Here is a 13,962-nt window from a genome sequence, read left to right as displayed (position 1 = left end):
AAGTTTTTAAAAAAATTTTAAACCCCTTTTAATTAGTTTTCCCTTCCCCCCCTCCCCTTTTTAGTCCCGGGGTTTAAAACCCAGACTTTCTTTTTTTAGTTTTTTATTTAAATTTTTAAAATTTTTCCTTTAAATTTTTTTTTTATTTTTTTTGAAGGGTTTTTTTTTTATTTAGTTTTGGGCAATGTTATGTTTAAAAATTTTTTTACTTTTAATTTTAAAGACCAAAAAAAAAATTTTAAATGTTTAATTTAAAAATATTTTAAAAAAAAAAAATTTTAAATTTTTTAAAATTATTATTTTTTTGAAATTTTAAATTTTTCAAAATTTGAAACCCCAAAAAAGGGGGGAAATTTTAAAAAATGACCTCACAAATTTTTGGGTAATAAAGGAAATTTTTGGGACTAAAACAAATTTTTAAAAACCCTTTAAAATTTTAATTTTCCCCTTTAATTTTTTAGACCAAATTAAAAAGGGTTTTGCAAACCTTTTGCCCCCTTTAAAAAATTTTGACAAAATTTTAAATAAAAATTTTTTAAAGTAAAATTATTTTAAATTAATGAAAAATTTTTAAAACCCAAAAAAGTTTTAAAATCCCTTTCCATGGCCCTTAAAAGGTTTAAAAACCCCCAACATCCCTTTTTTTTTTTTTTTCTGGGTTTTTTCCCAAAGGGAAAGGGCAAACCCCCCCAGGGAAAACCCCACCTCTTAAAAAAAAGGAAAAAAAATTTTTTTTTCTTTTTTTAAAAATTTGGGGAAAATTTTAAAATTTTTTTAAAAACCCTTTAACCCCGGGAACCAAAATTTGTTTTTAAAACCCCGGGGGGTTTTTTTTTTTGGGGAAAAAAAGGGGTTTAAAAAAATTTTTTAACCCCCCCAAAAGGGGGAAATGGGTTTTTGGGGTTTTTGGGCCCCCCAAAAGGGGGGTTAACCGTTTTAAGGTTTTGGGGGGAAAACCAAAAGGGCCCCCCAAAAAAGGGGGGTCTTTGTTTAAGGTTTGGGGGGAAAAAGGGGAAAGGTTTCTGGGGAAAAACAACCCGGGGTCCCAACGGGGGCCCTTTAAGCCCTTAAAGCCCCAAAATAAAAACCCTTTTTTTTTTTAAAATTTTTTCCCCGGGTGGGCCAGGCCAATTTTCCTAAAATTTAAAGGGAAAATTTTAAAAAAAAATTTTTTTAAACCGGGGTTCCTTTTATTGGGGCAAAACCCTAGTTTGGGTATTAAGTTTCCCTTTTACAGAGTTTAGGGGGTTTTTGGAAAACCTTCCGCCCCGAACTGAAAATTTTTTTTTTAAAAAATGACAAAGTTTTTTTTTTCCTTTTTTCCCCTTTTGGTTTAATTTTCTAAAAGGGGGAAAATTTTTTTTTCCCTCTTTGGGCTTTTCCTCCTGGGGCCGGAAAACCCCTTTAACGGGAAGGTTTTTTTAAAAAAAGGGGAACCGCTAACTGGGTTTTTAAAAAAAACCCCCTTTCCCGATTTCCGCCCTTTTGGGGGGTCCCGGGGGGGGCCCGCTTTCACCTCCAAAAGGTTTTTCTAAACCCCGGGGCCCTTACTGGGATTGGGGGAACCCCCCCCCAAAAAACCCTTTTTAAAAATTTATTTAAAAAAGGGTTTTGGGGGTTGGGGTTTTGGGGGATTTTTGGGAAAAAAGAAAGATGACAAATTTTTTTTTAAAAAGGGGGAAAAAACTTTTGGGAAAAGGGAAAAAGGGGGGTGAATAAAAAAATCCCGGGAAAAAAAAAAACAAAAAAAATTTGGGATTTTTTAAAACCCAAAAAATTAATAAAATTTTTTTAAATTTAGTTTTTTAAACATTAAAATTAAAATTTGAAAAGAAAAAATTTTAAAAAAAAAAAACTTTTTCCCCTTTCACCCAAATGTTAAAAAAAATTTTTTTTTTTTAAAGAAATTAAATTGAAAATTTAAAATTTTGTTTAAAACACTTGGCCGGTTTTTTTTAACTTTTAAAACCCCCTTAAATTATTTCAGAAAATTTTTTTTTTTTTTTAAAATTTTTTTTTTCGGGTTTTGGGGGTTTAAAAAAACCTCCCGGCCTTTAATTTTTTTTTTTACCTTTTTTTTTATTTAAATTCCCAAAAACCGTTTCCCCTTTTTTTCCCCAAAAGGTTTTTCCCTCTGCGGGGCCCTTTTCCCCAAAAATAAAAAATTTAAAAAATTTCCCTTTTTTCCCCTTTGTTTTTAGGGTTTTTTAAACTTTGGGGGGAAACTGTTTTGGAATTCAAAAGGCCCTTGGGTTGATTCCTTTTAAACAATTTAAATTTTTTTTAAAAAACCCCCCGGTTTTTTAAAAAAATTTAAAGGTTTAAAATTTTTTTTTTTAAAAAAGTTTTTTTAAAAAAAATTTTCCTTAAAAAAAAATTTTAAAAAATCAAACCCCATTTGGGGAAAACTCCCAAACGGGGGGTTTGGGTTTAAAAAAAAGGCCTAAAATCCGGGAAAAACCCTGGGAACCAAACCCATTTGGTTTTTTAAAAAGGGAAAAAAGGGGGGTCCCCAAAAAAACCCCCCAACCCCCGGGGGCCCCCCCCCGGGGGGGTTTTTTTAAAACCCGCCGGCAGGTGGGGTTAACGGTGCCCGGGGGCCCCCCCCGGCACGGGGGGGAAACCTCCGTTTTTTAAGGGCCCCCCTTCTTAAGTTTTTTAAAAAAATTTTTCCCGGAAACTGTTTAAAGGTAAAAAATTTGGAAATTTGGGGGGATTTCCCTTGGACTTTTTTGAAAGGCGGGGGGTTTTTTAAAATTTTTAAAATTTTAATGGGGCCCTGAATTAAAAACCCGCCCCCGAAGGCCCTGTGGTTCAAAAAATGGGAAAAAGGGTTGGGTTTTAAACCAAACAAAATCCCCAAACCCCCAAAAAAAACCCGGGAAAATTAAAAATGGAAATGCGGGGGAAAATCTTTTGGAGCAGAAATTTGTTTTTAAAAAAAAAACCCCAAAAAATTAAATATCGGGTTTTAAAAAAATTTTGCCCCAATTTAAAAAAGGCAAGTTAAAAATTTTTGAAAAATTTAAAAGGGAAACCCGGGGGGTTTAAAAAGGTTAAAAAAATTTTTTAAACAAAACGTTTGGTTTTTTTCCCCCTTTCCGGGTTGGGGCGCCCATCTTTAAAAACCCCCTTCCAAAAAAATTTTAAAATCCCCTGGGGGAAAAAAAGAAAAGGGGGGGAAAAAGTGGGCCTTTTAAAAAGGGAAAAATTTTCCCCGACGCGAAAATTTTATTCAAAATTTTTAAAAAAATTTTTCACAAAAAGGGGGTTCCAAGGGAAAAATGGTTTGGCCTTTTTTCCCGGGGGGACTGGGCCGGGTCCTGGAAAGGGGAACCGGTGGGAGCCCCAATTTTTTTTTGGGGGCCCGGGGGGCCCCCCGGGGAGTAGGAGAAAGGGGAAAAGACCGGGGGGGAGAGGGCCCGGGGGCCCGTTATTTCCCCCAGAAAAAAAACTGGGTAAACCAAAAATTTTTGGGTTTCTCCTTTTTTTTAAAAAATTTAAATTAAGGGCCCAAAAACCCAAAATTAGGGCCCCAAAAAAAAAAAAAGGGGTTTTTTTGAAAGGCCCCAGAAGGGTGTGGGCCCCCAAAAAATTTCCGGGGCCCTTCCCGAGCGGGCCCCTGCCCTTTTTACCCCCAAAGGGGGTGAATTTCTCTAAAATTTAAAAGGGGAATTTTAAGGAAAAACATTTTCCCGGGAAAAAAACCCATTGGATTTAAATTAAAATTTTAATTAAATTTTTTTAAAAATTTTTTTTTAAAATTTATTATGTTGGGCCCCCTTTTTTTTCAGCCCCCAAAAAATTTTAAGAAACTTTCTGTTTGGGACGGGATGGGGGTGGGTCCCAACCCCGGCCGGGATTTTTCCCCCCCCCGGGGTTTTGGGCATTCCCCGGACCCCCCCCGGGGGGTGAACCTCCTCTTTGGGGGGGTGGGCCAAACAAAAACTTTCCGGCTTCCCTAAAAAAACAATTTTTCCCCCGGGCCCCTTAGTAGGTTTTCCGTTTTTTTCTTTTTAAAAAGTACCAGCCCAAAAAGGGAAAATTTTTTTTCCCAAAAAGGGGTCGTTTTTACCCCTTTTTAACCCCTTTTATTTTTTTTTAAAAAATTTGGGTTTTTCCCCCCGTCGTGGGGCAGAAAAAAAGGGAAAAGGAAAAACTTTTTGAAAAAATTTTTAATGGGAAAGTTTAAAAAAACCCCTCCCTTAAAAAAAAATTGTGTATTTTCCCCAAATAAAGGGAAACTTTCCCCAAAAAAATTGTAAAAAAAAGGAAAAAAATTTTTCCCCCGGGGAATTGAAAAAAAATTTAAAATTTTTTATAAATTTTTCCCAAAAAAAATTTGGTTTTCGTTGTACGGGTTTTTTGGGGTTTGGGGGGTTTTTTTTCATTTTCCCCTTTACCTAAGACCCTTTTACCCAAAGGCCCCCCTCCCCATTTGGGGGTTTTTCAATTTAAAACCCTGGGGTTACTTAAAATTTTTAAAAATTTTTCCCGGGAAAAATTTTAAAAAAGTTTTTTTGGGGGGTTTCCCTGTTTTTTTTGGGGGGGTCCCTTTTAAAATTTAAAATTTTTGAAAACCCAAAGGCCCCCCCCTGGGGATTTTTAATATTATTCCATTATGTCGTCTCCGTCTTCAGCTGCATTTATGTGCATCCACAATCAGAGGAATCTATAACTGGCCAATACAATCAGATACTTTTAAAAAAAAGAGTACCAAATATTCTGGATTTATTCTAAATGTCAAAATGCAGAATTTCTGTTTCAAAGATTTCTCCCAAAACAATGAGTTCAGAACCTCTGACCTCTGCATGGGAAGGCACACATTTCATCATAAAATGATCAAATATCAATCGACACAATTTCTGTTAATTACATTTCTGTCGGTTAAAGAAGAAGTTATTAATAGCTTGTGCGTGAGCGTTGTTCCACTAGAGCACAGGTGTCAAACACAAGGCCCGCGGCCCGAATCCGGCCCACTACGTCATATGATCACCTTTTCTTAAAAAAAAGAAGAACAAAAATCCTGTGCTTTTATTTTGAAGGTTTCAAATGAAATGGATTTAAGTTTAAAAATTAGAGAAATGTTCTTATGTATAATATTTCAACAACCATCACTACCACGGGGAGAAGACTGGCTCAGACGTGTGTGTGTGTGGGGTTCAGTCAATCACACAAAAGGGGGCGGGGCTCCCTACATCCGGGAAGAGCCTGGAGGGAGCTTCACAGTTTGGCTCTTGGTGATTGGTCCAGCAGGGTCCTCATGTCCAGCAGGGCCTCCTCCACGGACCGGGCCAGACGCGCCGCGTCCGTGTCTTTACAGGCGTTGAAGGACGACACGGCGAAGTTGATGTGGTCGTCCATCGGGTTGTAGCACACGCCGTACCCGTCGGGCACGATGGGGCCGAAGCACATGACGCAGTCCGTCTTGGAAGGCACCTGGAGAGGAGTAAAAGAACTCGGTGACACGTTTTCTTTTTTTAAATAATTGACTCGTGAAGGATCTGATTTATGCCGATGACGGCCAACGTTAGTCACGGAGTTCCACAAGGTTCTGTGCTCGGACCACTTGTATCGGGGTGGCTTTAGCTCAGTGGGGTAAGAGGGCCGTCCTGCAACCGCAAGGTCGTGGGTTCGATCCCCGCTCTCCCCATTAGCTGCAAGTCGAAGTGTCCTTGAGCAAGGCACTGAACCCCCAGTTGCTTCCCGGGCGCTTCACCGCAGCCCACTGCTCCTTAATAACTAAGGATGGGTTAAATGCAGAGAACTAATTTCCCCTTGGGGATTAATAAAAGTGTATATTTATATTTATTTATTTATTCACAGGCTTCCTTTAGTGTGGGTTTCAATAGGTAGCCGATGCATTTAAGGACAGATTGTGTGAAATACCTGACTTGTGGATAAGTTGTAGTGTAAAGCTTTGGCGTAGGTGGAGTCGGTGTAGATGTCGGGTATCAAGAGCTCAGCCTCCACAGCCACCATCTTCAGGCCCAGGAGATGTCGGTCTATGGCCTGGCCACTGATCGCCTGTGGAGACATATAACATAACATCCTTCATACTAGTCACCAAAGTAGTCGTTGCATAATGAAAAATAATTGAGCTTGTGTAATTCTATATTAATATTTGTATTTTTGCAAACAACCAACAGTTAACTCAAACTCCAGTATTTCCTAAAAACAGCTTGAGACTAAGTCTAAGACACCTACCATATATATATATATTAATATAAATACATACAGATATTTAAATACATATATAAATATATTTATATATATATATAAATATATGGTAGGCGTCTTAGACTTAGTCTCAAGCTGTTTTTTATTTATACATATATAAATACACACATATATATATATATAAATATATATATACACATATCATAATATATAAAAACATATATATAAATAAATACATATAAATATATATATCACAGATTTATTCATAAAACATTTTGACAAAAAATAAGTCGTTTTGACAAAAACGAGGAAATAGATTATTTGGAATGACGTCTCATCTGGTGAGGCAAGAGCCTGGAAGACGTTCAAATCAAATCAGGGAATAAAAAAGGATAAAATAAATAAACACAATTGTAAAAGTGAGCAGATAAACCCTCTGTCGGTTTGGGTCTTCACGTGAGATTTATGGACAAGAAACAACAGATGACGGATGCTCACCATGGTCGTGTAGGACCTGTGAGCGTTCACAGCTTTCACCAGGAGATCAACTTTCTCCGTGTTCTGAGAGCAGCAGGAAGGAGACAGCAACGTTACAACGAGTCATTCACCGTTGAACTGTGGTCAGATACCTTTGAAACGGTCACTTCAAACTTTACACATCTTATTACAAAAGTCCTCAGCAATAGAAATATTATTTGTACTCGTTATAAATCCAGAAGGCCAGCCGTAGGATATGAGGCCGGCATTGTGTGCACATGCAGCTGGAAGCCACTCCAGCCTGAGTGTTTAGTTTGATTGACAGCTGGTCGGTTTTCCGCCTAAATGGAGGCGTCCCGTTAAAACGTTCCCACCTGCGTGCCGGGGTCATCGAAGGCCTTGACGAAGGCGGCCGAGGCGCTGGAGGCGGAGCGGATGGTTTCCGTCCGGCCGAGTCTGAACGCTCGCTGGGAGGCGCTTTCATACGTGGCACAGCAGCGCTGGTACATCCTGGAGAGAGGAGAGGATGGAGGCCATAGTTCATGTTGAAGTGTCCTTGAGCAAGGCACTGAACCCCCAGTTGCTCCCGGGCATCACTGCAGCCCACTGCTCCTTAATAACTACGGACGGATCAATGCAGAGAACGATTTACACACAGGGAGAGATTAAAGTTTACATTTCCTTTTCTTTCTTTCTACTGATCATGGTGCATTGAACCAGTTAAAGGAGCAGCGTGGAGGATCTAGTGCCATCTAGTGGTGAGGTGGCAGATTACACCCCGCTGACCTCTGGAGCCATGTTTAGTTTGTTTGTTGCTTCTCCTGTAAATATGGAGGACCCATTCTATAATAACGAAAACACAACCTTTCGTTTTAAGGGGATTATAGACGAATGAAAACATAATTGTAGTTATAGGTATTTGTTCTAAAAGATGCCCCTGAATCCTAGACACTGAAAAAGTTATATATACTATATGTGTAACACTAAGCAGCTTATAATGACAATACAATACAATAATTTAGTTCCTAACCATTTAAAATGTGCATTTGAAGGACATTTCCAAGATGGAGGTTAAAAATATAAATAGTAGAAGTCTACAGACCACATAACATAGTGATGGATTAGCCACTAAAGCTTTTATATAACCTTATTTCTCACACACACAGTAGTACAGGACTCCCAACACAGTTCCATTTAATGACCACAAGGTGGCCATGAGATGCTGTCAGTACAGAATAATCACATATGGTGGTGGTTTAAAACTCACTTTGAGCTTCTTTACACAAAGCTTTCAAGTTCCCCAAGATGCTTTACCCATCAGTCAAAGTCAGATTTAAACTCCACCTATTGCCCCGAGGATAGAACTGAACTCTGAGGGGATCCCTCTCATCTCACCTGTAGTAGGCCAGCTGCAGCGCCATCTGTATGAAGGCATCAGGGCTCATCTTGTGGGTCTTTGGGACATTTTTCCCAAAGTGGCCAAACACCATGACCCTCATCTCCAGGTCTTGGGCCAGTCTGTTATCCAGGAGATGACAGTGAGAACACTGTGCGTGTATATATATTAGGGCTGTGAAACGATTACAATTTTTAATCAGGTTAATCACAGGTTTCTGTGGATTAATCATGATTAATCAAGACAGGCAAGAGCTCCGAGAAGAGTTGTTGACGGGGGGGGGGGGGGGGGGGGGTGCAAGTGACTTTTTTTCGTCCCGATGTGTGCGCACACGCCGGCATCCGAGCTCTGCAGCGCGCGAGACGGAGATTGGAGTCGTGTTAACGCGACACGTAGAGACAGAATGACATGCTGCTGGAGAGACGACCAACAACAAACGGATTGGAAGCTCATTCTGCGCATGCGTTAAATGCGTTAAAAAAACAAAACTAATTAATCCTGTAATTTAATTAACTGAGTTAACGCGTTATTTTTCACAGCACTAATATATATATATATATACTGTATATATATAAATATTACAATCTGCTCTCACGTGTTCATGGCGTGCTGGGCCTTCTCAATGTCCTTCTTGATCTCAGGTGTGATGTTGAAGAGCAGTTTCTGGGGCGTGGCCAAAGGCATCATGGGAGAGGGAGTCGTCTCCGGCTTCCTCCTGAAAGATGAGTCACACGAGATGAAGAACTAGGTGATAACTGATGAAGCCGCAGGTGTCCAGGTGGGAGTTTCTCTCCTCACAGAGTCTCATCTACTCACGTGTATTCCACCACGTGGTCGATCAGGGCCACGATAGGCGGACCCTCGGCCGGGGCGTGCTCGTAGTTAGCGCCGCACGTCCCGTCGACTCCCACAATAAACTGGAAGAGATCAGAAACTTTTAGAGAACAAGACTATATATATATATATAATATAAATAAGTAGAACAGGCTTCAGACCTGCAGTGTCTTGTCAAACCAGCGGTTGGCGCTGTTCCACCTGCTCCCTCCTCCGTGCAGCATCTGGACTGCAGCACTGCTGCGGTATCCCTCATCGGCCACTGGAGGCGCCGCTCCATCCAGGCACAGCGTGAAGATGCTCCTCTGGATGACGGACACGGACTCTCTGTTGGTCTCATCTGGACACAAAGAAACCCTCATGTCACAGCAACAGTTTGACTCAATCAAGATGTATGTTTGTTTGAGGATGCATCCATTACAATCTGTTATTGTAATGTGTTCAATGTCAACACAGCTCAGAAGCCACTAAGAAGCCACTAAGAAGCCACTTGGAAGCCAGCTTCTCGGTGGAGACCCTCGGCTCACCCTGGGTGAGGGTGGCGTAGGCGCGGCCCCAGGCGTCGCGGTGCTGCGTGGTGAGGATGCCGACGGGCTCCACGTCGCTGTGCGGCGAGGATCTGCAGATCTTCTCCAGCTGGACACAGAACTCATCGGCCGTCAGCGGCCTCCCGTCGCTGTGGTACACCTCCAACGCATAGAACTGAGGAGAGACAAGAAGGGGTTCGTCAGGCTCCGTCAGGCCCCGTCAGACCCCGTCAGGCTCCGTAAGGCTCCGTAAGGCTCCGTAAGGCCCCGTAAGGCCCCGTAAGGCTCCGTCAGGCCCCGTAAGGCTCCGTCAGGCCCCGTAAGGCCCCGTAAGGCTCCGTCAGGCCCCGTAAGGCTCCGTCAGGCCCCGTAAGGCTCCGTAAGGCCCCGTAAGGCTCCGTCAGGCTCCGTCAGGCTCCGTAAGGCTCCGTCAGGCCCCGTAAGGCTCCGTCAGACCCCGTCAGGCCCCGTAAGGCTCCGTCAGGCTCCGTAAGGCCCCGTAAGGCTCAGTCAGGCTCCGTCAGGCCCCGTCAGGCCCCATCAGGCCCCGTCAGGCTGGTTGATACCAGTTGTCCGGTTCCTCACCTGGAGGTTGTGGACCACGGCGATGTGGCGAGGCGGGCTGGAGGTCTTGGCGTGGTTCACCACGGAGTCTCTCTTCAGACCGGGGACCCGGCAGGACGACAGCACCTCGTAGTACTGGTTCATACACAGAGGCTTCCCCCCCATGTGCTCCACCGGCAGAGTCTCACTGCAGAGACAAGAGCTGCTCTCACTGCGGTTCCTTTGGTCCTGAGGTCAAAGGTCAGGGATGTCCGATGTCTACAGACTCTAAAGTCACATTTGTGATTTGGGGCGATACAAAATAAACTGAGGTCTTCCTTCCTTTCTTCCTTGCTTCCTCCTTTCCTCCCTCCGTCTCTCCATCCATCCTTCCATCCACCCATCCTCCCTCTCTTCCTTCTCTCTATTCCATCCTCCCTCCCTCTCTTCCTTCCTTCCCTTTATTCCTTCTTTCATCCCTCCCTCCCTCCCTTCCATCCATCCATCCTCCCTCGGTTCCTTCCCTTCCCTCCCATCCTCCCTTCCTTCCTTATTTCGTCCCTCCCACCCCCTCTACCTCCTTTCCTCCCTCCCTCCATCATTCCTTCCATCCATCCATCCACCCTCCCTTCATTCCCTCCCTCCTTACTTCCTTCCCATCGCTTCCTTCCTCCCTTTCTCCCTCCCTCTCTCCCTTCCTTCCTTCCTTCGTCCCTCCTATCCTTCCCTCCTTCCTTCCCTCCTTCCTTCCTTTACAGTAATGACAAACTGAAGGTAAGAGACACGACTATTATCGGCCAATCAGGAGGCGGCTCTGAGCCGAGCACTTACTTGTCGATCATCATCTTGAAGTCTAAAACTCCTGCTATCAGTTTGGCGGCAAATCTGAAAATAGAGATTATGATTTAATTAAATTAAAAGCATTAAAAAGCTTTACAGTTACAAACAGCATGAAGTGAGAGGAGCTACACGGTGGAGTCGTTCCACGTTGTAAAAGGTTGTTAAAACACTCAAACCGGCATTCACCTTATCTGCCCCTGCTTATCGCTGAAGTTCATGCGGGGCAACACCAACCCGGGACTTGAATGCACCACGACGGGCAGCCGGTAGTCGAGATACGCAACCTGCACCCACCACTCTGACAGCTGCAGAGCGGTCAACAGCTGGTCAGCGGTTATGAACACAGAGAGGCCAGCGGGCTTTGTGATGGAGCCTCACCCAGTTCTCCGTGGACCGGGCCCTCGCCTCCAGGCCCCTCTGGAGCCGCTCTCCGACCCCCCCGGCCTTCTGGAACTCGGCCACCAGCTCCTTGGCGTGCCTCAGCTCCTCGGCCTCCACGATGGGCTCCAGGGCGCTGATGTAGCGCTCGCAGGTCTGCTGCAGGGGGGGGACGGGCAGGCCGGGCAGGCCCCTCTGGTGGGTCAGGTACCGGCCGGAGACCCGGGTCACCGACACGGGCTTCACCAGGTGACAGGGTTTCATCAGGCAGCAGGGCTTCGGCATCCCCACCTTCACCTGAGAGACGAGGGGAACGTTAAAGAAAGGAAGGAACACGTCTGTGGGGTCGTTTGGAGAACTAACTGAAACACTTCCTGGCTTGCTTTGCTCTTCAATTCCATTGTTGTAGTTTTTAAATCACTTATTTTGAGATGGCATCCGCTTTCAAATATGCCCTCAAGCGTCCCACCAATGACTCTAAACTAGATCCTTCAATGCAACAAAATCACCTCCTGATGAATCTGGCTTCTTAATTAATCTTTTTTAAATCTTCGAAAGAAAACCTCAGACTGGACTTCAGACGATTCTCAGTGGAAGTTGTTTGCGTTTTGCAGCATGTGAGCAAACACGTGATTCTGAGCCACCACGCCCCGCGCTGCAGGTACACGAGCCGGAGGGTCAATGTTCAGCCCGCCAATAGGGACAAATAATACGTCCCGATCAGAAGGCCTGAAAGGGAAGTCAGTGGTGGGTTGTCTTCAACCTGAACCTCTGCTCTCTGAAGTCTGTGAGAAGATGACCCCACACTTGATGGAAGTATTAACTTATACATGCTTCCTTTGGACAACATCATCAGGAAACACTCCATAAACGTTCATTGTTATGCAGATGATGCTCAATTATATCCATCGATACAACCAGAGGAGAGCAACCAGCTCGCTAGACTTCAAGATGTCTTAAACACATAAAAACACGATGAGCTGCAACTTCCTGATGTTAAACTGACAAAACAAAGTTATATTACTGTGGACAGAGATCAATGATCTGGTAACACCGCTGTACAGAATCTCTGTTCTCTATGAACTCGTCCTTTAACTCCCACAGACCCCGATTCTCGGGAACAGACAGGGTGACGTCACTAAAAGGCGACATGTGACCGCTAGAGGGAGCCTGCGCTCAGCGAGTCAGCGGAGACACAAGAAGCGAACATCTAACGGTCATCAAGAGGATGACGTCATATTAAATCCCAATGCACGTGCGACTCAGTTAATGGCTACCCCCCCCCCCCCCATCCATCACTGAATTACTTTTTTATTTTTGTACAGATCTGATGGTCAAACATGTAAAAGCTCAAAAGGAAACAGCGACGTTACTGTCTATATCTAATATAACATAAATATACGTATGTGTATGTCTCGTGATATTTAAATGGTCTTCGGGCATGTTAACGTTACTCCCAGCAGGTGCATTTACTCATAATTATGATCGTAGTGATTAGCATCGAGCTAAGACCAAAAAGACCAAAGAGTATTAAACATGTCGCGTCGTCTCGGTCCATCTTACGTGTCTTTTATCTCACGTTATATTGAATCTTAGTGAACCACCTTTGACCCACTTAGCTTAGCTACCGTTAGCTGCTAGTCTAGGTTTACTACGAGCTAGGTTAGCATGCGTTGGTAACAGTTAGCACTCGCGTCAGTTATGTAACTATCTTTAACTGGTCGATCAACCTCATGGAGGTGATCTCAAGCCAATAGTTCGAAGGTCAGTCGTATCGATGTCATGACTTTTGCTCCAGTTGGCTTAGCAAAGTGTAAACAAGCCAGATCGGCTAAACGTGTGAGTTACTTACCATCGTTCTCCTGCAAATGCCCCACATGCTGCCCAGAGGAACCCGGGTCGGTTCCGGTCGGTCAGCGATCAAAGTGCAGCACGAGCTGTCAGAGCCGCGGACTGTGGACCGGTCAGAGCCGGGAGAGAGAGGCTGGCACCGGGCACAGGTCAGCTGCTGAGCACCGCAGCAAGGCTCTGAGTGTGGGTGTGACTTACTGGAGGAGTCATAACTCATAACCTCTCATGATTAATAAACCACCGTGTTATAGTTATATATATATGTGTATTTATATATATATATAACTATATATATATAGTTATAGTTATAGTTATATATATATATATATAAATACACATATATATATATATATATATATATATATATATATATATGCATGTGATATAACATGTCCTTATGAAAGAGGGACTTAAAGGAACCATGTTATTATGCTAGTACATCAATTTTGATAAAATTCATGGCACTAGAATAAAGTTATGGAAGTCCATTTTTGACATTTTGAGAACAAAATTAGGATCCTGTAAGTCAGTATCTCATAATTATGATTTAGCATCTAATTATTATGACTTAATATATCTCAGAATTTCGAGTTACTATCACATAATTATGAAATACTATCTAATAATTTCGACTTACTGTCTCAAAATTATGACTTAGCATCTCATTATTATGACTTTCTATCTCATAATTAAGACTTAGCAACTCATCATTATGACTTACCGTCTCATAATTTCGATTTACTATAGTATATCATAATAATAAGATGCTAAGTCATGATTATGAGATAGTATCTCATTATTATGAGATACTATCTAATAATTTCGATTCACTGTCTCAGAATTATGAGATAGTATCTCATTATTTCTACTTACTATCTCATAATTATCACTTATCATCTCATTATTATGACTTAATATCTCATAATTAAGACTTAG

At 42.6% G+C, this 13,962-nt stretch overlaps 1 protein-coding gene across 1 annotated transcript; it reads right to left on the bottom strand.

Moving 5' to 3' along the window:
- Window positions 1-4,709: 4,709 nt before the first annotated feature.
- On the bottom strand, window positions 4,710-13,194 carry crata (carnitine O-acetyltransferase a). The gene is made up of 14 exons (XM_056433033.1): window positions 13,028-13,194; window positions 11,176-11,472; window positions 10,984-11,102; window positions 10,789-10,842; window positions 10,000-10,165; window positions 9,415-9,589; window positions 9,049-9,227; window positions 8,870-8,970; window positions 8,649-8,768; window positions 8,053-8,175; window positions 7,032-7,167; window positions 6,679-6,741; window positions 5,890-6,027; window positions 4,710-5,439 (listed from the first exon to the last, which is right to left on the bottom strand). Exons 1-14 carry the CDS (start codon window positions 13,052-13,054, stop codon window positions 5,224-5,226), a joined length of 1,914 nt encoding a protein of 637 aa, XP_056289008.1. The 5' UTR covers window positions 13,055-13,194; the 3' UTR covers window positions 4,710-5,223.
- Between the last annotated feature and the right edge of the window lie 768 nt (window positions 13,195-13,962).

The sequence above is a fragment of the Pseudoliparis swirei genome, chromosome 15, assembly GCF_029220125.1.
Source record: "Pseudoliparis swirei isolate HS2019 ecotype Mariana Trench chromosome 15, NWPU_hadal_v1, whole genome shotgun sequence".
Lineage (NCBI taxonomy): Eukaryota > Metazoa > Chordata > Actinopteri > Perciformes > Liparidae > Pseudoliparis > Pseudoliparis swirei.
The sequence above is the reverse complement of the archived record's forward strand: the minus strand, read 5'-3'. Positions and strand labels throughout refer to the sequence as shown.